Source organism: Scylla paramamosain, chromosome 17 (genome assembly GCF_035594125.1).
Source record: "Scylla paramamosain isolate STU-SP2022 chromosome 17, ASM3559412v1, whole genome shotgun sequence".
In the NCBI taxonomy this organism is placed as follows: domain Eukaryota; kingdom Metazoa; phylum Arthropoda; class Malacostraca; order Decapoda; family Portunidae; genus Scylla; species Scylla paramamosain.
In genome coordinates, this window is record NC_087167.1 from 18,744,915 (window position 1) to 18,767,734 (window position 22,820).

General features: G+C 38.1%; 1 protein-coding gene across 10 annotated transcripts in view; it reads left to right on the forward strand.

Moving 5' to 3' along the window:
* The window catches only part of LOC135108568 (RNA-binding protein Pasilla-like), a 145,705-nt gene that overhangs the window by 112,517 nt on the left and 10,368 nt on the right, over window positions 1-22,820 (forward strand). For 5 of the 10 annotated variants that reach the window (XR_010272351.1, XR_010272350.1, XR_010272349.1 and 2 more), the window contains exons 6-7: window positions 798-1,541; window positions 3,720-3,856. Coding sequence is in view for 5 of the 10 variants with exons in the window: in XM_064019705.1 (XP_063875775.1) it covers window positions 798-1,693 (896 nt within the window). In the remaining 5 variants the exon portion in view is untranslated. Of the gene's footprint in view, window positions 1-797; window positions 3,197-3,719; window positions 3,864-22,820 lie in introns of those variants that run through there. The other 5 variants (XM_064019705.1, XM_064019707.1, XM_064019704.1 and 2 more) reach the window with 2 other exon arrangements.

The following is a 22,820-nucleotide window of genomic DNA, read 5'->3' on the forward strand; positions in this document are numbered from 1 at the left end:
AGAAGCATATTGCTTTTTACAAAGGAGGGAGACATGCAGTTAGAGGTAATTATTGGAGAGTAGATGAGACAAAGTACTTTTGCTCTTCAAAACACAAATGCACCCCACTTTACATCAAATGAATATTAAAATAAGTATTAAAAGAAACAAAAAATACCTGGAAGTTGCATTATTTAAAGCAACAGCTTGAATTGGAGATTTAATTTATTTTATGGACCATATAATTATTTTTCAGCTGCCTTTTCTCAAAAAGGTATTGAGTAAGGAAGTTTATGAATTAAAATAGTCTGATGCATTTTGCTTAATCTTACATGTAGCCAACAAATACTTACATCACATTGTCTTTTAAAGTGACGGTAGGCATTGATTAATGCTAAAGTTGTCAGCAATTTTTTTATTTCTGTTTGAATTAATATGATTTCAGCTTATTAATGTGTTGACAGTGTTACTGCTATGTACATAGCATCTATATTATGGTGCTTAATTAGTATGACAAATAGGTGACAATATTACTGGAATAAAATATCCACAGCAAAATAGATTGTCTTTTGATATTGACAAGCTCATAGCCAGAGCAACTCCAGTCTATGAATGGAAATTGAACCTCTGGGATTCAGTTGTGATAAGTTGTCTTGTGAAAGTTAGTACAGTATAGTACTGTATGAGAAGAGACAAAATATGCTTTTAGTGCCAGAGGATATTTTGAATTCTCTGATTTGCATGTAGTTATCAATATCCAGAAAGCATTAATTTAACGTATTTATTTTTCTAATGATTTTAATTTTTTTCTTTTTCAGTGAGTGGATTAGGAAACCTTCTTGGTGGTGGAGTGAATCTGACTCTAAATCTGAGCTCTGCCTATCCTAATGGTGGTGCTGGAAACCCTGTGGTCACCGCCCAGCTTCTGGAGCATGTGAGATCTATCCTTCGTAGTTCAGGGTTTGCTGACCAGTCTAATGCTGAAGTGTGTCAGGCCATCAACACACTAATCAACTATGGCATTATTGGGCTTGGGTTGGGTCTGGGCAACCCATCTGGTCACCAGGGAGGACATGGTGGTCAGGGAGGCCAAGGCCAAGGCAGTATGGGAAACAACCCAATGCTGCCCAATATGAACAATTCGAACAATCCAAATGATTCTTACCATGGATCATCAATGAGCAATGGAAATAATGGCCCTTTTGGGCCCATAGGCACCACAGTAGCTTCAGGCCTTAATCTGGGACAGGGGTTGGGAGGCCCAACCTCTCCTCAACGTCAAGTGGACCGTTTCAGCTCAGAGCCTCCCTTTGACCCTTTCCGACGGCAATCCTCAGAAATGGGAGGTAGTCTGCCCTTGAACAGCAACTCCTTTGGGCTTGGCACCCCTTTGAGGAAGAGCCCCTCCCCTGGAGAACTTCCTCCAGGAGCACCAGATGGTAGCAAGAAGGTGGAGGTGGAAGTTGGGGAGCACATTGTTGGCGCCATTTTGGGTCCTGGAGGAAAGTCTCTGGTGGAGATCCAGCATATCTCCGGCACCACAATCCAAATCTCCAAGAAGGGTAACTATGCTCCTGGTACTCGTAACCGCATTGTCACCATCACAGGTCTACCTTCAGGCATCTCAACAGCGCAGTTTCTCATTGAACAACGCATCTCAGAGGAAGAGGGCAAGCGTGCCCGCCAAAATGCCATCATGGGGGTCATGCCTTAGGACATATGCTCATTTTTCCATCTCACACATACTTGATTCTACCCTTTTAGGGGCTTGAAAATACTTGCATACACCATTATATCTCTCCTTTTTAAATTTCTGTAACTGATGTTGATGTTTGAGTATTTTATATAAACATGAACATTTCAAGCTCCATCATCATAGATTTCAGAGGTGCTTTTCAGTGTTCAGTGTGGGGGGATCAGCATCATTACTTTCTCTCTCTCTCTCTCTCTCTCTCTCTCTCTCTCTCTCTCTCTCTCTCTCTCTCTCTCTCTCTCTCTCTCTCTCTCTCTCTCTCTCTCTCTCTCTCTCTCTCTCTCTCTCTCTCTCAAGGCACCTTTATTTCCAGCCTAGGTCACAGAAGCTCACTGTTCATAGCATCAAAATTTTTGTGTTCAAATTTCACCTAATTCATTAAGCATATTCACTACAGACTTCATAATTGGCCAAGCTCTACTCCTTAGATTTCCCCAGTCACCAACTACTGTCGTTTAGAAGACTCATTTTGTTTAGGAGCAACTGTAAGTATTCTCCATTGTTCAGATTGTTAGCTATTGATTTGTTCAACTTAATATTTTGTTAAGTTTTATTAATTTACCTCAGTATGTAAAGGTTCCTGGTGAAGTGAACCTTCAAGTGGGTGTTGTCTGGGGCTGCAGCATCCTTCACAGGTGGAGGACAGGCTTTCCTACAACTGCCCCTCTCCCCTTGTGCTATTTTTGCCAGATTTTCATAACCAGATCTGCAAAACTGTATGCTGCTCAGTTGTACTATATATATTTGACATATTTTTAAGTGGATTTATTTTGTGTGTGAAAGATTGATTGATTACAATAACTGAAGTAATTAAGATACTTTAAAAGTTTAATTTAACAAAACATTTTAAGCAGATCTGGCCATGAACACATCACATCCATCTCTCTTCTCTTCAGTCAGAGAACATCCTACATGGTTATTCATATCAAAAGATATGAATGTTTGGCATCTTTGACTCATGTTGAGTTTTTGTATGCTGCTGCTGTCAGGATATCTGCTTAGACAACTATACTGGGGAAGTCTCGTTTTATTAAGGAAACTGTGAGGTCCTAATTCTGAAGTAATTAGCATTTCATGTCCCTCTTGGAGAGATTATTGTAGGTGGGGTGGGCAGTATCTGTTGTTTGAAAAAGGGAAAGCAGTTATAGCCTTATAGCTGTGCATATGATCTTAATGGAGAATCTTCTTTTGGGCTAGCTAATACACTTTCAGTATGAGTGTGTTGTATGCAAATAGAATTTTCCCTTGGTACAAACTTTATAGTTATTATTTTAAAAAGCTAGTTTAAAGGAAAGAATTTCAGTGATAGATAAAATTTTCATTCATATTGTCTGAAAGTTTAGAATCAAAATTTCCAAGTTTCTCAACCAGGGGATAGGCAGAAACAGTCATACATCTTTCTTCATTAAATATCATTGCTCTATAAACATGTAAAAATTGGCAATAAATGTGTATCCATCAGTGGCCATGACTTTCCATAACAGCCTATCAATCAGTTTCACCGCACCAAACTGACATCCCAGCGCCCTGAATGTCTGCAAGAAGCATGTGACCTTCAGGGCGCAGGTATCCAATCCTTCATCCCGCATTCTAAGTCACGCCTCACAACACGGGAAGCACCGCTAGATGACCCACTAAGTCAGTTTGTTGCGGCTTACTTGTAACATGACGACCTACATTGACCTGATCTGAAATGTCTTTGGAGGCGTGTCACAGTAAGTAGAGTAATCATCCCTCTTGGAATTAAGCTTGTCGACAACTGACTCAAGTCATGAGGTGCTCAACACAGTCATGAAGGGCATGTGGGATACTGGTGATCACTTCTCACCACCATCTCAACCACTTGGTTGGGGGATTTCACTCATTAGCTGTAGTGCTACTCATGTTTTGTCATTGACATAATGTTGACATATATGACCATAATGTATCAATTTCCTAGATGGTACTGAGTAATGAGTCTCTTTTCTCTCCCATTTCCATAATATAGATAATGGGTGACCCCAATGTCATGAATGATGAGTAAGCTGGTGTGTATGTGTGGAGCTGACAGTGCCAGGCTGTGGTGGTGGCGGCTGCAGGAGGTGAGAGAGGCTCTCCACGCAGGTTCAACACCCCTCCACGCAGGTAGTGACTCTGGCTCACACCACCCTCCACTACCCTGCTCTCACTCCACCCTTGCCTCATGTCCTCCTTACCCAGTCTTGTCATAATGCCTGGGAGAGAAGTCTAATTAGCAGGTGTCAGTTTGAATTTTCATCATGTAGTCAAGTGTTGTGCATAAAAATATATCAGCATATATAGTAAAGAAAATACAGGCCATATGTATTTAGATAACCAGATTTCTTAGGTGATGGATTGTTAAAAAATACTTGTCATCATTGGGAAAAGTGCATTTCTCAAAATTTTTCCCCGAATTTCTTTAATTGTCTATCTATCTATCTATCTATCTATCTGTTTACTATATATATATATATATATATATATATATATATATATATATATATATATATATATATATATATATATATATATATATATATATATATATATATATATATATATATATATATATATATATATATAAATAAATAAATGTATGAGGCACCTAGAGCCAGCCTAGAGGTAGATGTAAGTGCTGGAAAGTAAGAATGAAAAGAAAACATCATCAGAGTTTGCAATATTCAGAATGCAGTATCTCCTCAATAAGTTGAGGTAGGAAGCTCCTCAATAAGTTGAGGTAGGAAGCTATGTTTGGTGTCAAAATGTTCATTGATGTATGTGCCTTAAACCAGCATAATGAAATTAAAGCATTCTATAAGACAGTAGTTTTCAAACTATTTAGTATGACAGCACAAAAAGAAACAACTAATATTTTTGCAGCACACCTTCCCTTTTATATGTATATACAATAGAACCTTGGTTACCAAACATCACCCTTTCCGAATTACTCAGTTTTCTAATAAAAAATTTTACTTGGAATTGCTTTGGTTACCATACCATAATTTGGTTTTTGAACAAAGTTACTTGATTTAATATACTACAAGACAGCAAAAGCTACCATTTATTAGTAATTTATAGTTTCTACAAATATTTCCTTCATTTTTTGTATATTCGGAGAAGAGACACAGGGTAAGACAGTAATTCAATCTTTGAAATAAGGTAAATGTGATCCCGTTGAAGAAGTTCGATGTAAACAAACAAGATTCAGCACTCAGAAGTAATCCCAAGGCTCCTGTGGCTCTCTCTATGACTCACTATGCCATCACTACTGCACAACTGCATTTTCCCAGTAGCTTATCCCAGCAGCAAGATGCTTAAGTGTTATGATCACCTTCATTTTGGCAGTGAGTGGGTTGCTCCTCTCTCACTTTCATTTCGGCAGTGAGTGGGTTGCTCCTGTCACTGTAAGGCTTCCCTCACTTGATCAGTGACAAAGAGAATGCCTGCATGGTCTTTTGATGAGTTCTATGTCACTAAGTTCATTCAATACATCCTTTCTGGATTAAAAAAAATTCTGAGCTGGAGATGTTATGGAGCAGTCATCTTAGCAGTGGGAGCGTTGGTCATTACCCAGTAAAGACATGGTGGATGGGTGTCTGAGAATAGATTAATCTGTTTTACATTGATTCCTATGGGGAAAATAGTTTTGGTTTTTAAATGTTTTGGATTTTGAACAGCATCCAGGAATGAACTAAGTTTGAAAACCGAGGTTCCACTGTGTGTGTGTGTGTGTGTGTGTGTGTGTGTGTGTGTGTATATATATATATATATATATATATATATATATATATATATATATATATATATATATATATATATATATATATATATATATATAAATAACTAGTCAAACTTGATAAATATAAATTACAATTTACATTACTATCATCATTACATTATGTACACTAATCAAAATCCTACCCAACTTTTCATGGCACATCAAGGAGATAATGGTGGCACACACTTTGAGAATCACTGCTACAAGACAAATGGATGACAACATTTTTCTTCTGATTCATTTTCTTAAAAATGAATCACTGCATTAAATTGTGTTTGTTCTGCTATTCTATCATATTCCTTCATTATCTTGTATTCTAGTAGGATTCAAAACTATAAATAAAGATATTGTTTAATTATTTTATGAATTTCATTGAGCAAAAACATAAGCAGCAACATGCACTTCCTAGTTCAACATGACACATAAGACGGATCATTATTGAGTGCCTTTTTTACACTGTTGTAGGGGGGAAGTACTTCCCTCTGGCACCAGTTTTTGATGGCCTTGTCTAAGTAAGATAAGAGGGTTCCATAGATAATTTCACTTGAATGGATTTTTTACCTTATTGCTGGCTCCATTCCGACATTCTCATTATCTTCCATCATAGTGGGATAGTGGAGAAGAGAATGGAATTAAAATGTTAATTAATGGTCTGAATATCATTATGTAATTCTGTCTCTAGATGCCTCATATGTGATTATATATATATATATATATATATATATATATATATATATATATATATATATATATATATATATATATATATATATATATATATATATATATATATATATATATATATATATATATATATACATACTTTTTTTTTAAGCAGTAATAGTAATAGTTGTAGTATTTTTCTGTCCTGCAGAAAACCTCATCTCTAGTTAGTGTGAAAATAAAGTACAAATACCAACGTACAAAATATTACACTAATTAATTTTTATCTAGATGAGTATGAATGTTGGATGCATCATGACATGAAGAATATGAAAAGAGGAAAGCAAAGTGACCATACTGTCATATTGCAGGCTTTTCTGCATAGTGAATATTGCTACTTTAAAGTTCCAAGAGTCTAAGAATTAGAAATACTAGGCAGAGGATACTGATTTTCTCAGCAATATAGATAGAGAATGCTGATTTTCTTGCAAGCATAGGTCATTGGAACTACCACGTGAGGCCTCTACTTGCATATTTGACTAAGCTTCTAAAAATAATAACTATAGATAGATAAAGCTGGAAAAGTTAAAAAAAAAAAAATCAAAGCCTCACAAACTCTCTAAATACTGTAACTTATCATATTATATGTAAGCTTTTTAGTTTGATATTAAATACTCCTAAACTGAAGGAATTCTGAGAGGTGAAACAATGAATGTGTATTATACAAAGCTATCTTCCTCACAAAAATATATATTATTGATTTATCCATTTGAAAGTTATTACCTTTTGTTTACTATCAAGAGAATTCACCATGAATTATACGAAAATATAAAAATTTATCAAATCGAATTGCACTCTTGCAAAGGCACCAAATGGTCTCTCTCTCTCTCTCTCTCTCTCTCTCTCTCTCTCTCTCTCTCTCTCTCTCTCTCTCTCTCTCTCTCTCTCTCTCTCTCTCTCTCTCTCTCTCTCTCTCTCTCTCTCTCTCTCTCTCTCTCTCTCTCTCTCTCTCTCTCTCTCTCTCTCTCTCTCTCTCTCTCTCTTTTCCTCCTGTCATAAATTTAGATTTATGTAGATTGGGGATTTGAATTATGACTGGTCATGGGGCACCAGCCTTAGTTATTGTGATAGGAGTTAATGTGCAATATTGTTTTATTAATATGAAATGATCACACGCCAATGCACTTTGATATATCAGGCAGTCATTCAGGCACATGTGATGGCTTTCTTGCTGTTGTGAGTTGCAGGGTATTCAGTGTTGCCTAGTACACAATGACCGAATGTATACAATTTTTTCTCATTTCTCTCTGTCACATCTCTGTCACAACTACAATTATTCACAAAGCTACTTACATCATATCCAGAGCTTGAAGGAATATTTGGCAGTTTTTTCAGCAGATGAGTGCAGCAACAGGAACTTGATGTGAAAAGAATGAGTTCTTCCCACCACTTACCATTGATGTTTCACAATACCTTATTTCCTACCTTGCTCCAAGCTGCATCTTCAGCTGCCTTACCTCAAGCTGCATTCTTTGCTGCCCCTCTTAAAAGCATACCATCAGCTGCCACTCTCAAGCCACACCACCAGCTGCCACTCTCAAGCCACAGCATCAGCTGCCACTCTCAAGCCACACCATCAGCAACTCCACTGCTTACAGCCACATCTTGTTTTTTAGGTCACATCATCCTATGTTCCTGATGACACTAAGGACTATCAACATGTATTTCTTTAAGCCAACTACAGCATTCTGTTCCTAGTTTCCTTGTCTCTTTGTACATGCCAGGGATAAAGTCTCTCCTTGAAAATGGGACTATGTTTGACTGATGGAACAAATTCTGGTTTGCAAGAAATGCAGCAAAGAATATTGGCATGCACCACCAAGGAGCACTAAGACCTTTAGAAATAAGTTACAGGAATGAACCTGTATGAGGTGTATTATACACTAGTAATTAGAGAATGACTTGTAGGTTTTGGAGAAGTCATATTTCCTTGGCATTGATTCCTATCACTGTGTCTTCATACATCCAATAGTGCTACTACCTCACTGCTAAAATGGAAGAGCACCATTAAAGTTCATTGCAGGCTGAGATTTTGCTAGTATCAACAAGGTAGCTTCTGATGTGATAGTGAGGGACAATTGCATTTTCATTGGGTTCTACAGTAACTGCAAACAGTTGCAAGAGTAGATGCCTGCTATTTTCCTTACTAAGGGTCTGTAATAAGTACACACATCCATCACCATATCATAACTTCCAGGTGATTCTTAAACACTGGCAAGTCTTCTAGGCATCAGGCTATAGCTTGTCACTGATTTCAAGGTCTTCAATAGACTTTCCAGCCGTTGGAGGGGTTTGACTTAGGTCCCCCTTACCCTCTCCCATTTCTTATATAGCCTGCCTCTTCTTACTTTGACTTTCAGGAGAGTTGGAAAGAAGATGACTGGAGAGGAAAAGATGCCATTTCTCACCTAATCAACGTCAAGCATGCATTGATTAGAAGGAAATATTGAAGCATATGAGTCTGTGTAAGGCAGCAGTTTTTGCACTACTCATGACAGCACATGCTGTGTCACCTGGCCCAAATTCCACCTCATGTGTTGGTTTCTGGATGCCCAAGAAAGACCACACCTTCCACAGACAAGCTCATAAGAGATGAGATTGGTGAGAACCCCTGGATCACAGACAGAGAACTCAAACAATGGATGCAAAATAGAATTTGGAAAGCACCTACTGTCATGAGTGGCATGAAAACTGGTACTTTACACAGACTTATATGCTGCAATATTTTTTTCCAATCAATGCATGCTTCATGTAGGGTGAGATTTGGCATCTTTTCCTCTTGATTCATCTCTTTTCCCATTCTTCTTAAAGTAAGAAGAAGCAGGCTATATATGATAGCATGCAATATACCAGAGGTGGGAGAGGGTATGGGGGTATCCAAGTCTAACCCCCCTCTCCAATAGCTGAGAAGGGGCCTGACCTTCAAATCAGTGACAAGCTATAACCTGATGCCTAAGAGACTTGCCAGTGTATAATAATCACCTGCAAGCTACAACATGGTGATGGATGTGTGCATTTATTTCAGACCCTTATCATGGAAAATAGTGGGCATCTAGTCGTTCAATTTTCCATTGTTAATGTAGATTACAAATTATTATATATGTGTATTGGTATGTGGTATTTGAACTTAAACAAACACATGACAGCATGTTTGCAATATTACATATTCAATGAATTATGGATTTGCAAAAAACTAGAGAACATTTTTTCTTAGCATTGAAGTTTCTTTAAATGATAATAAAGTATCTTATGGGCTAGTAAAAAAAAAGAAAATTGAGCACAAGTGATGAAAAAACAATAGTGGAGTTTGTTAGTGTAGTAGTAAGGAATCTTATGGGCAAGCGAAGGAAAATGGTGCACAAATAATGGAACAGATAGAAGTTATTTATAAAAAATGTCTGATCAAATTAAAACTTCTATGATAGTTATTATATTGTTCTGCATAACGTACATAGGAATTAAAACCAGAGATACAAAGTTATGGTGAACTCTTCCTTTAAAATGTAGTTCTGTTCATCGATATACTAGACTGGCAGTCTCACACATGGTGTCCCAGACAAGATAACCACACATTCATACTTCATTCACACTCTTAGCACCATCAACCCCTGGTGAAAAGGGAAAGTCTCATGGACCATTGTACTATACCTCAGGAGCTCAGGCATAGCATAGCTGGCCACATATATGCACAGCAAAGCCCAGTAGCATACACAGGTTTACCACTGACCCTTTGTAATGACTGTTCCCTACTCCACACCTACCATAATCCTGTGATGACAGCAGATGCAGTGTACTTCTTGCAGTGTTCTATACCCTAACGGTCTATATGCTGATAGTCCCACCAAGTGTGTCCATACCCCCTCCCAGGGGTTGATGAGACCATGTATTATTTTTGTACTCGCCACTTTTGCTTTCCATTCACCTCTATCATTCATGGTTGCTCTTGCTTATTGCACACTCATTCTTCTCTCATTCAGTATTCTCCTCACAGTTTATCCACTCTAGAGTGGCCTTCCTTTTAACTTTTCACCATGCACATCTGAACACATCATTCTCTTTACTAGTTTACTGTCCTCCATTCTCCCTGCATACCCAGACCATCTTAAGCATTGATCAGCCATCCAGCAAACTCTCTTAAAACACCAGTTCGTACTTCATGTCTCATTATGTCCACACCTACTCCTCAAACATGTTGTTTCCATTATATTTAACCTTTTCTTCTCCACTGCTCCCATGTTACATGTTTCAGCACCATATAGCACAGTGTGCACCACTATTCATTCATATAAGCCTCATTTTACACTTATACCTAATGTCTTATATTTAAAGATCAGTCTCAGTCCACCAAGTACTTTTCCTGCTTCTTTCATCCTGCACTTCATCCCTGAACTCTTCTGTCCACTATAACTGTTAATCCCAAATACTTGAAACAATTCACCTCTTCCAGCTGTTCTCAGTTTAATTTTACATCCATTCTTTCACCACTTTTTATTCTCAAGCTTTTCATCATTTTACTTTTACCAACATTCACTTTTAAATGCTTTTTCCTACAAACACCCCCAAACTTTACTTTTACCAACATTCACTTGTAAAGGCTTTTTTGTACAAACACCCCCAAACTTCCACCAGTCTCTTCAGTTTCCTTTCTGAATCAGCCACCAGAGCTTTATTATCAGCAAGTAGTAACTGACTCGGATCTTATACCCTTTCTTCCCCACTAATCAGACTCAGGCCTCTCCTTAACACCTTCATATTTACTTCCTTTACTACACCATCTTATAAGCTGAACAACCATGGTGACATACAACACAGAAGCAAATGAACTCTGGCTGCAAAAAAAACTCAATCACACCAACTCACACATCCCCTACTCTTTACATAGAAACTCTTCACACCTTTCAATATCCTGGCTCAAATTCCATAAGCTTTCAGAACATCCCATTGTCCTTTCCTGTCAATCTTATTATATACTTTCTCCAAATCCATGAAAGTCAAAAAGATTTCCTTTCCTTTCCCCAAAATCTAATCACACTATGCAAAAATCTTGTCTCTTCCTTTTCTAAAACCTCCCTGTTCCTTTTGGATGGCATTTTCTGTTTCTTCTCTGATTCTCTTTATCATGACCTTACCATACACTTTTTCTACCACACTCAGCAGATTGATACCCCTATAACTGGAGCATTCCTATCCATCCCCTTCTGCATTTGTTCAGTCTTGTGGCACCTTGCCAACAACAAAATGCATATCTAGTAACCTTACCAACCACATTATAATGCTGCCCCCATCACTTTTCAAGCACTCTACATCACTATGATTCAAACCTGCAGCTTTCCCTGTCTTCATTTCCCTCACACCCTCTCATACTTTCTCTCCTAATGCATTGACTCCTCCACCAACTGCAGCAATCACTGCTCCATCCTCTGCATTTAATAATTCTTCAAAGTATTGGATCTATCTTTTGCAGATTGGAGTCTTCTCACTCAGCACTGTTCTATCACCTGCTTTTACATTGTCTTCATTATCAGTGTTTCTTTCTTTGTGTTCTTACTTCTCTCTGGAATATTTTCTTGTTCACCAGGAAGTTTTTTATCAATTTATACCTAACCTCTCATCTGCCCTTATCTTTGCATCTTGCACTACCCTCTTTGCTTGGTTCCTATCCTCCCCATATTTGTTGTATGACTCTTGATCCTTTTTTGCAGCCAGATTCCATATGCCAGCTTCTTTTTCCCTACAGCCATAGTGACCTTACAGTACCACTCACTACCTTTCCTCACACCATCTCCAGCCCTTCTCATTCCACACATTTGCTCTGTACAACCCACAATTACACTTTTGAGACTGCCACTTTCTGGTCTTTCATTACATTCCACTTGTTTGTAATTTTTTTCCTGGTACTCTACTGTCTTCTTTTCCAAGTAACTCTATCTTAACCCCCCTCATCATGTCTTTATCCATCCTTTGTCTTCTCTCACCATCCCCATCAACCATGTTGGCTCAAACATTCAAAAACCAGTCGAGAATGCTGAATGCCTCTCAGTGATAGCCACTGCCTGGCCTTTGCCTGTGGTTGATGTGCTTAGCACCATACCCAATACTGTGGGATTTTTGCATCTTTTTTATTTTTCCATGTATTGGTTTGTTTTGTTTAAGGATAAAGAGATCTTTTATGGGTTTGATAGTGTAGGATATAGATAATAATTTTCTGGATGACTTTGATGATTCTGACTCATCTATAGTCAGTAGAATGATTCCAAACTATCATATAACTATATGGATATACATTAAAATCATTTTATTTGATATATGAATATAAATTTATATATAGATTCAATTCTTTGCTCAATTTTGTGGCAGCGTATAAAGACTGTGGCTGTATAAAGACATCAGTTTGGAATGCCCATGTGTCAGAAAACTATATATAGATGTGTGGATGAAAGTTTTTTTTTCTTTTCTTTCTTTTTACGTAAAAGGGGCAATGGGCAAGGGCAATGTAAGTGTAGAAAAAAAAGGCCCACTGAAGCGCCAGTCCCCTAAAGCAGGTCAGAAACAATCATCGAGTACTGGAGGATATGTGTCATGAAACCTCCCTCTTGAAAAAGTTCGTCATAGGAAAGAGGAAGTACAGAAGCAGGCAGGAACTTCCAGAGTTTACTAGAAAAGGGATGAATTACCATGAATACTGGTTAACTCTTGCATCAGAGAGGTGGAGAGAATAAGGGTGAAAGTAGAAAGTCTTATGCAGTAGGTCAAGGAGAGGAGGGGAGGCATGTAGTTAGCAAGGTCAGAAGAGCAGTTAGCATGCAAATAGCAGTAGAAGATAGCAAGAAATGTAACATTGTGGTGATGAGAAAAAGGATAAAGACCATCAGTTAGAGGAGAGGAGTTGATGAGATGAAATGCATTTTATTCCACCCTGTCTAAAAGTACATTATGAATGGAACCCCCAATACATGTAAAGTGTACTCCATACATGGATGGATAAGCCCTGTTTACAGAGTCAGTACCTGGGTGAGAAAACCTGGTGGAGATGACTCAGAATACCTAACTTCATAGAAGCTGTTTTAGTTAGAGATGAGATGTGAAGTTTCCAATTTTTTTTTTTTTTTTTTTTATGTTGGAAGGATACTGGCCAAGGGCAACAAAAATCTAATAAAAAAAAAAGCCCACTGAAATGCCAGTCCCATAAAAGGGTCTAAGCAGTGGTCAAAAATTGGTGGATAAGTGTCTTGAAACCTCCCTCTTGAAGGAATTCAAGTCATAGGAAGGAGGAAATACAGAAGAAGGCAGAGAGTTCCAGAGTTTACCAGAGAAAAGGATGAATGAGTGAGAATACTGGTTAACTCTTGCATTAGAGAGGTGGACAGAATAGGGGTGAGAGAATGAAGAAAGTCTTGTGCAGCGAGGCCGCGGAAGGAGGGGAGGCATGCAGTTAGCAAGATCAGAAGAGCAGTTGGCATGAAAATAGTGGTAGAAGACAGCTAGATATGCAACATTGCGGCGGTGAGAGAGTGGTTGAAGACAGTCAGTTAGAGGAGAGGAGTTGATGAGATTATCAGTAAAGGATAAACTGGATGTTCAGTGTAGAAGAGTGGAACAGTTGAGTTTCAGTGAAGAAGAGAGGATAATAAACTGGAATATTGTGTCGAGTTGATAGATGGAGGAATTGAATTTTTGAGGCATTGAACAATACTAAGTTTGCTCTGCCCCAGTCAGAGATTTTATAGAGATCAGAAGTCAGGTGTTCTATGGCTTCCCTGTGTGAGCTGTTTAAGTTTTGAAGGGTTGGATGTCAATGAAAAGACGTAAAAAGTGCAGAGTGGTATCATCAGCATAGGAGTGGATAAGAAAAAAAGTTTGGCTTAGAAGATCATTGATGAATAAGAAGAGATAGGATGATAGGACAGAACCCTGAGGAACCCTTAGGAGAACAGTTACTGTCTGCCACAGCTACAGTGGAACAGTCAGAAAGGAAACTTCAGGTAAAGTTACACTCAATGAACACTAATCTTGCAGTACTGTGGCACATGCTACCCAGGGACCATGCTTTACTTGATACCTATAAGCAAGAATAAAAAAGGGGCTGGGACAAATTGACTAATTGGCATCTCAAGCAGATCTTTCCTCATCATTCATGCCCAAAACAACAATGACCGGTATGAAGTAGGTTACCAGTGTCAGTGTTCATTGTGTCTTTAGTGACTTGTGATCAGCTCTGCTCTTGAGGTGAAGTGCATCATGTTCTGTTCATGCTGTGGTGTTTGTAGGGATGAATGTGAGGCAGACAAGTCATGGTGATATCATTAAATCATAGATCTTCACATGTTGGGCTTGAATAGTGTCAATATAGCAAAGTGTGAATTTAAAGATGCAAAACTTGCTGAACCTTGTGGAAAAGTTCATCAAGGAAGGCAATTTTTTTTCACAACCACAGTGGTGGCATCTCTATATCTTTATCTAGCTTCTCTATGAAGGCAGTTGGACTCTAATCCAAGTCTTATGGCCAGACAGCTGAAGGGAAGGAATGGGGATGCCAACACCATGGTGGTGAAAAGACAATTCCTCATTGCCTCCCTTAATGAACTTTTGTATGAAGTTCTGAAAGTTTCACAGTTTTAAATTCACAGGTTTTGTCATATCGACACCATTTAACCTCAATATGTGAAGATCTATGAGTGAGTGATATCTTTGCGATTTGTCTGCCTTGCACTCATCACTAATCATAACAAACACCACAAAATGAACAAAGCATAATGTGATTCAAACCAAGAAAAAAAGCCAATCACATGTCACCAAAGACACAATGAATAATGACATTGGTAGTTAATACTGGTAATTGTTGCTATGGGTGTGAATGAGGATGAGAGATGTACACAAGATACCAGTAAGTCAATTTGTCCAATCTCTCTCTCTCTCTCTTTTTTTTTTTTTTTTTTTTTTTTTTTTTTTTTTTTTTTTTTTTTTTTTTGCTTGCTGAGAGGTCTTGAGTAAAGCACACTCCTCAAGTAGCCTGTGCCACCACAACAAAGGATTAGCATTCATTGACTGAAGAGAGGACAAAAGCCATAGGAGGGCAGTTTGGAAGTCAAAGCTTTGTGCCAAACTCAGTCAAATGCTTTTGATATGTCTTTGGAAGTTTTAAGGACACAATATAATGAATTAGTTAGAACAGTCAGGAAGTTAACGAGGAAAGCTAAGGACAATTATGAATTAAAGGTAGCCAGCCAGGCGAAGACGGACCCCAAGGGATTTTATCAGGTATACAGGACGAAGAATAAGGATACTGTAGGTCCATTAAAGGCAGCAGATGGGGAGCTGGTTAGTTCTGGGGAGATTAGTAAACTTCTGAATGATTATTTTTTAACTGTCTTCACCCAGGAAAACATGCAGGATATGCCAGATAGTGAACAGGTGTTTAGAGCAGATGAGAATGAGAAGCTGACAGATATTTCCATAACTAGGGAGATAGTGGAACAGGAGATAGATAGGCTAAAAAAGTTCAAGTCACCAGGACCTGATGAAATATATCCCAGAGTACTTAAGGAATGTAAAGAGATTATTAGTGAGCCGTTAGTTTCTGTCTTTAGGAAATCACTGGAGTCGGGTGAGGTACCAGTAATGTGGAGGCAGGCTAATGTAGTACCCATCTTTAAGAAAGGAGATAAAACTTTAGCGTCTAATTATAGACCTGTCAGCTTAACTTCAGTTGTAGGTAAAATGTTAGAGTCAATAATAGCGAGGAACATTAGGGAACATTTAGACAAACATAACTTGATAAATCAGTCACAGCATGGCTTCACGAAGGGGAAGACTTGCCTGACAAACTTGTTAAGTTTTTACAGTAGGGTGTATGAGGCAGTAGATAATGGTGATAGTTATGATATCTTATATCTGGACTTTAGTAAAGCATTTGACAAGGTACCCCATCAAAGGCTCCTGAGAAAGGTTAGGGCACACGGGATAGATGGGAAGGTGTTAGGCTGGATAGGGTCATGGCTTAGTGACAGGCAACAGAGAGTGGTAATAAACGGCTCGAAATCCGAGTGGGGGTCATGTAATTAGTGGGGTGCCACAGGGATCAGTATTAGGGCCATTGTTATTTCTAATGTATATCAATGACTTGGATAGTGGAATTAGTAGTGATGTTAGTAAATTTGCGTATGACACAAAGATAGGTAGATTAATTAGGTCAGAATCGGATGCCATCGCCTTGCAGGCAGACTTAGATAGAATGAATGAATGGACGGATAGATGGCAAATGCAATTTAATATCAATAAATGCAAAGTGCTTAGCGTAGGTAGAGGAAACCCACACAATAGGTACACATTAGACAACCAAACTCTGGTAGGTACAGGGTACGAGAAAGATTTAGGAGTTATAGTTAGCTCTGAACTCCGTCTAGGGAAGCAATGCATAGAAGCCAGAAACAACGCAAATAGGGTACTAGGATTCATTTTTAGAAGTGTTAAAAGTAGAAGGCCGGGAGTAATATTAAAGTTATACTTGGCGCTGGTCAGACCTCATCTAGACTACGCGGTGCAGTTCTGGTCCCCACATTACAGGAAAGATATACCGGTAGGTCTATTAGAATCAGTACAGAGGAGAATGACTAAAAGGATACAGGGGATGAGGAGTATTCCTTACGAGGCGAGGTTGAAGCTGTTGAATTTACATTCTTTAGAGAGACGTAGGTTAAGAGGGGACCTGATAGAAGTCTTTAAGTGGTATAAGGGTTATAACAAGGGAGATGTAAGCAAAATTCTTAGGATCAGCAACCAGGGTAGAACAAGAAATAACGGGTTCAAGCTTGAAAAATTTAGGTTTAGGAAGGAGATAGGAAAAAATTGGTTCTCAAATAGAGTGGTAGACGAGTGGAACGGACTCAGTAATCATGTAGTTAGTGCTAGGACACTAGAGAGCTTTAAGAGAAGATTAGACAAGTTTATGGATGGGGATAGCAGATGGAAATAGGTAGGTGTGTTTCATACAGGGACTGCCACGTGTAAGCCTGGTCGCTTCTTGCAGCTTTCCTTATTTCTTATGTTCTTATGTTCTTAAGACAATAACAAAAATTTCACCAAAATCTCTGAAAGAGGATGATCAAGATTCAGTAAGGAAGCCAATCACCAGTAGAGTGGCCATGATGGAAACTATACTGGCGATCAGATACAAGGTTGTGAAGTGATAGTAGATGTTGAGGATGGATTAAAAGACTTTTGAGAGGCAGGAAATTAAACCAACAGGACGGTAGTTTTATTTATCAGAGGGGTCCCCCTTTTTATGAACAGGCTGAATGTAAGCAAACTTCCAACAAGAAGGAATGGTAGATGCTGATAGACAGAGTTGGAAGAGTTTGACTAGGCAAGTGCAAATATGAAGGCACAGTTTTGGAGAGCATTAGGAGGGACCCCATCAGGTCCATAAGCCTTCCAAGGGCTAAGACCAGTGAGAGCATGGAAAACATCACAGCAAAGAATCTTAATGGGTCGCATGAAGTAGTCGGAGGATGGAGGAGAGGAAAGAACAAGCCCTGTATCATCCAAGGTAGAGTTTTTAGCAAAGGTTTGAGCAAAGAGTTCAGTTTTAGAGATGGATGAGATGGCAGTGGTGCCATCAGGATGAAATAAAGGAGGGGAAGATGAAGACACAAAATTATTGATGTTTTTGTTTTGTTAAAGTGCTAAAAGTTAAGAGAATAGTTAGATCTAGAAAAATTGACATTTTCTATAGGTGTAGTTTTTGGTTAGTTGGAAAACAGACTTGCTGTGATTGCAGGCAGAAATATAAAGTGCATGAGATTCAGTGATGAAAGGCTCCAGTACCTTTTGTGGGCCACCTCTCTCTCATGTATAGCATGACAACAGGCTGTGTTAAACCAAGATTTGGAAAGTTTAGGGCAAGAGATAGAGTGAGGAATGTGTGCTCTTATGCCAGAGGCTCTCTGACATGGAAGCAGTAGTCATTCCAAGGAAAATCAGAGGGATACCTCCTCAGGTCCTCCCAATTAGCAGAGGCAAAACACCTGAGGCACCAATGCTTTGGGTGATCCTGAGGATGAATTGGGGCAATAGGAAAAGATACAGATATGAGGTTGTAATAGGTGGGGCTCAATGGAGAAGACAGAGTGACAGCATAAGCAAAAAGGATTAGATGTTAGGAAAAGGTCAAGAATGTTGGTCGTACCTCCAAGACGGTCAGGAATTTGAGTAGGACGTTGCACCAGTTGCTCTAACACATGGAGGACAGCAAAAGCTAATTTAGTAAGTTGGTCAGTGAAGGGAGAGGAAAGCCAAGAAAGTGTCCAAGAATAGAAATCTCTGCAAAAGGAAAGAGTCATAGAATTTTTTATAGTCAGAGGAGTTATACAGCACATAAATTTAATTTGAGAGATTATATGGTATACAGCATGGATAAATTTAATTTGAGAGTGACTTTAGTCATAGCCAGATAGTGGGAAATTTGGAAGATTGAAGAATGTGGGCACAAGAGCAAGTTAGGTTGTTGCACACAGTGATGCAACATCCAGCTTTGCATTGAAAATAAGGATAGAGAAAGGTAGAAACAAAGGGGACATTTGTGGTCCCTTCCCCAGATGGGGGACTCCAAGGCTGGTGTAGGAGTTGCCATAAAATTTTTTATTTTGATTTTGGGTTGTGCATGTAATTATGTGTATGTAGATCTGTGTGAAGGAAGAGAATTGTCTTTGGAGGGCAGGCTGTGACTGCCCCATTATGTTGTGAAACAAAGGGAAATGTTAAGTGATGTCAGCTGGGTTACTTATAAGTTTATAGCACACCTGATCTAGTGTTTGGTGCCATTACTCTATATATATATATATATATATATATATATATATATATATATATATATATATATATATATATATATATATATATATATATATATATAGTAATGGCACCACCTTGTAATGCACGTTCACGCAACATAGAAAGTTAAAAAGAAACAAGTAGAGAGTACTCAATGGGTCTAGTACTTTGTGGGGAGTCCCTTATGTTTCACACGACTTGCCTGGCATCCTGGAACATATTTAGCCAGCCGATGAAGGAGGCAAGACTCAAGGTTGTCCCATTTGTTATGGAGGTGCTCCACAAGCTTATGCAAGATTGAGGTGTCCCTCCCCCTGATGCACCTCTTGCCAAGTCCCCAGATGTTCTTGATAGGCTTAAGATCTGGGGAATTCTCCACGCATTCAACACCAACCCACTCAAGCCAGTCCTTTATTAATTTTGCCATGTGGATGGGTGCACTGTCCTGTTGGAACACCTTGGACTAGCAATGGTCAAAGCAGTCCTCAAGGTGTTCAATTAGGAGCTTGAAATAGTGGTCCTTGTTCATAGTAACATTCCTTGGCAGTATAACAAGCTTCCCTGACCCATAGTATTCTAAGGCACCCCATACCATCACTGAATCTGTGTGTTTGATTGTGGCTTTTGTGTACTTTGGCAAGTATTGATCCATGCCTGACCTCATTCACACATTCTCTTCTCTATTTACAGTCACTGTAAAGGTTGTCAGTCCATAACACATGCTCCCATCACTTCAGGTTCCAATTCAAATATTTCATACAAAATATAACCCTTTTCTGTCTTTGTTTCCTTGTGAGCAGTGGTTTTCATAATGGCTGGCAGTGTTCATCAGAGAAGTTGTCCTTGAAGTGGCGTTGGATCATACAAATGCTGACCTCTCTCAGTATCAGATGTTTCCTTCCTTTTATTTCTTTCACCATTACACAGGGCTCAGCCTCCACTTGATATGAGATGAGTTTGAGAGTCCTCTTAGTTGTTTTACAGGATCTCCCAGAGCAAGATTTGTGATGGGATGAATTCTTACCTCCAGCATCTGTGATTTTCTTATTCTAGCGTTGGACTGTTTGGAGTACAACTCTGGTCAGAGTGGAAGTTTCCTCATTACTTTTCCCTGACACAATCAGAGATACAATAGCTGTGATTTTCTTCTTTAAGAGCTGTAGTCCTCAAGGCATTGTCTGTACACAAACCAAAAACTGAAGGCGGGTCAAGTTGCAAGCTGCACATGGTGACCATAATCACAAAAAGTAATCCTCTCTTCAGCAATACCTCAGGCACACTGGTAGAAAATCAGTATGTGTGGCTGACAAAGCTCCATCCCTGCTACCATCACCCTGCCTGCCAATACATTTGACATTTTCCTTGGGTACAGAGAGGGATGCTTGATAAATTTCTCAAAAGTGTGTGTGTGTGTGTGTATATATATATATATATATATATATATATATATATATATATATATATATATATATATATATATATATATATATATATATATATATATACATTTTCTTTTCTGCCCTGTTATTAGTAAGGGGGGTTAAATGTTGTGTCCTTGCTCCATGCATATTTCTAACTGCCTTCCTCCTCTTCCATTCCTACGTGGCACACCATGCATTCCAACAGTCCCAGCAACTACTTAATTTTCCACTCAAGCATTTAATTCCCCAATATTAAAACATTTCCTCTGTCTCCAAAGCTCTGTACAGAGAAGGGGATTCCTAGCCCCTTTGCACTGTCCCTTTTAGTCACCTCTTACACCATGCAGTATTCTTAGTCATTGCCACAGAGCAAAGTGAAGTTAATATTGAAGTTTAATTCTATCACAGAGGGTGTTCAAGTTACGAGCGAGATACGAGTACATTCCAGAAGGCTGCTTGTAAGGTGTTTTGCTTGTAACTCATCATCATAATTTTTTGGTACAAAAAAAGTATCTTATGTTCCAAAAACAATGTAATGCTTGCTTACTTGATACTTAATACCATGAGAGAGAGAGAGAGAGAGAGAGAGAGAGAGAGAGCACCTTACCTTATTGGTGATGTGATACTACTGAGTTGTGACAGGCTTCAAGCTTCTGCCAAATGCAAAACTTAGATATGCTAGGTGTACAACCCAGGTTAAAATGAGATGCCTCTCTCTCTCTCTCTCTCTCTCTCTCTCTCTCTCTCTCTCTCTCTCTCTCTCTCTCTCTCTCTCTCTCTCTCTCTCTCTCTCTCTCTCTCTCTCTCTCTCTCTCTCTCTCTCATGCACATTTTTTTTCCTTTCTCCCTCTCTCCTTCTCAGGTTATACACACCCTTATTCATATAATTTATTAAGATGGCTGAAAGCATAAGACAGGTTTGTTTCCTTATTCATGGACTTAATGTAATGGAGCAGGCTTTCTATACCATGCAGCACAACCCTCCTGTTTCTGTGTCTCTCAGAGGCTGATTGGTGAAGGTCCATATGCCAAGGAATCTCAAGCCAGACTCACTGCGGTGCAGTACCATAAGTTTTTAAATTAAATTTTAATTTTAAACTCGTCTCAAAATAAACTGCCACAGGGCCTGTCCTGGGGCAGTGGGCAATCCTGCCCTATGCTGCTGTGCTGCATGGGTAGTGGCGAAGCAGCATACAAGGTAAATATGGCACACAGCGCCAAATTTGAACTTTTGGTTAGCAAAGGGAACATTTTGCATTTTGCAAGTAGACTGTTCATATCTCTGAACATTCGTAACTTGTTGCCTTGCAACTTGGAAACCCTCTCTACATTCAAAACTATAAGAAATAAAACTCATAGTTATTATAGAAAATCAAACAAATGTGTTTTCCTTGGTTTCATGTTATGAAGTAAAACTAAAGAAAAAAATCACACATATATATATATATATATATATATATATATATATATATATATATATATATATATATATATATATATATATATATATATATATATATATATATATATATATATATATATATTCCTTTTACACAACACATAAGCATTTCATTATTATGGCAGACAACAGCATACCTCCTGAGGAGCCAGGACGCTTCAGAGAAGGAAAAAGACTGCGTAATCCTGCAGAATGGAAGAAACATGGGGAAGTCTACATGAGCTTTGGAAGCACTGGATGACTTTATTATTTCTTTATGTTATATTATCCTTTATAACAGTATATTTATATAATATTTATTAGTTCTTTTATTTTATTTGTTCTGGTTACATTATTCTGGTTACATCATTCTCTTCATTTGTGATCATCTTAGAAAGTACTTGTATGTTGCTTATGTTTTTTCTTTATAAAATTAATAAGTTAACTAAAAAGAAGACTTTTAATAGTTGTGATTTTGCTAGCAATACATAGAAAATAAAACAACTTGGTAGAATTAGGGAAAAAAAACAATGTATGGGCACTAGATATGATTTTAATGTAGCAGTATGATATCCATAACAAAATTTTACTGAAGAAAAAATGGGATCACCTATTTATTTTTAATAATGTAATTTAATTATAAATTAATAATGAAATTCAACTAGATATTTGTAAAGGGCATAGATTACTGAATATTTTGATACCACTCATTACACTCTATCTCAGTCCATTGAAGAGGTATCACATTTTGAAATTTGCAAAAAAAAATTTTCTTTTCTTTTAATTTTTACTTTTCAGTGGTTATGTCATTCTGGTTCTGGGCACCTCATAATATATATATATATATATATATATATATATATATATATATATATATATATATATATATATATATATATA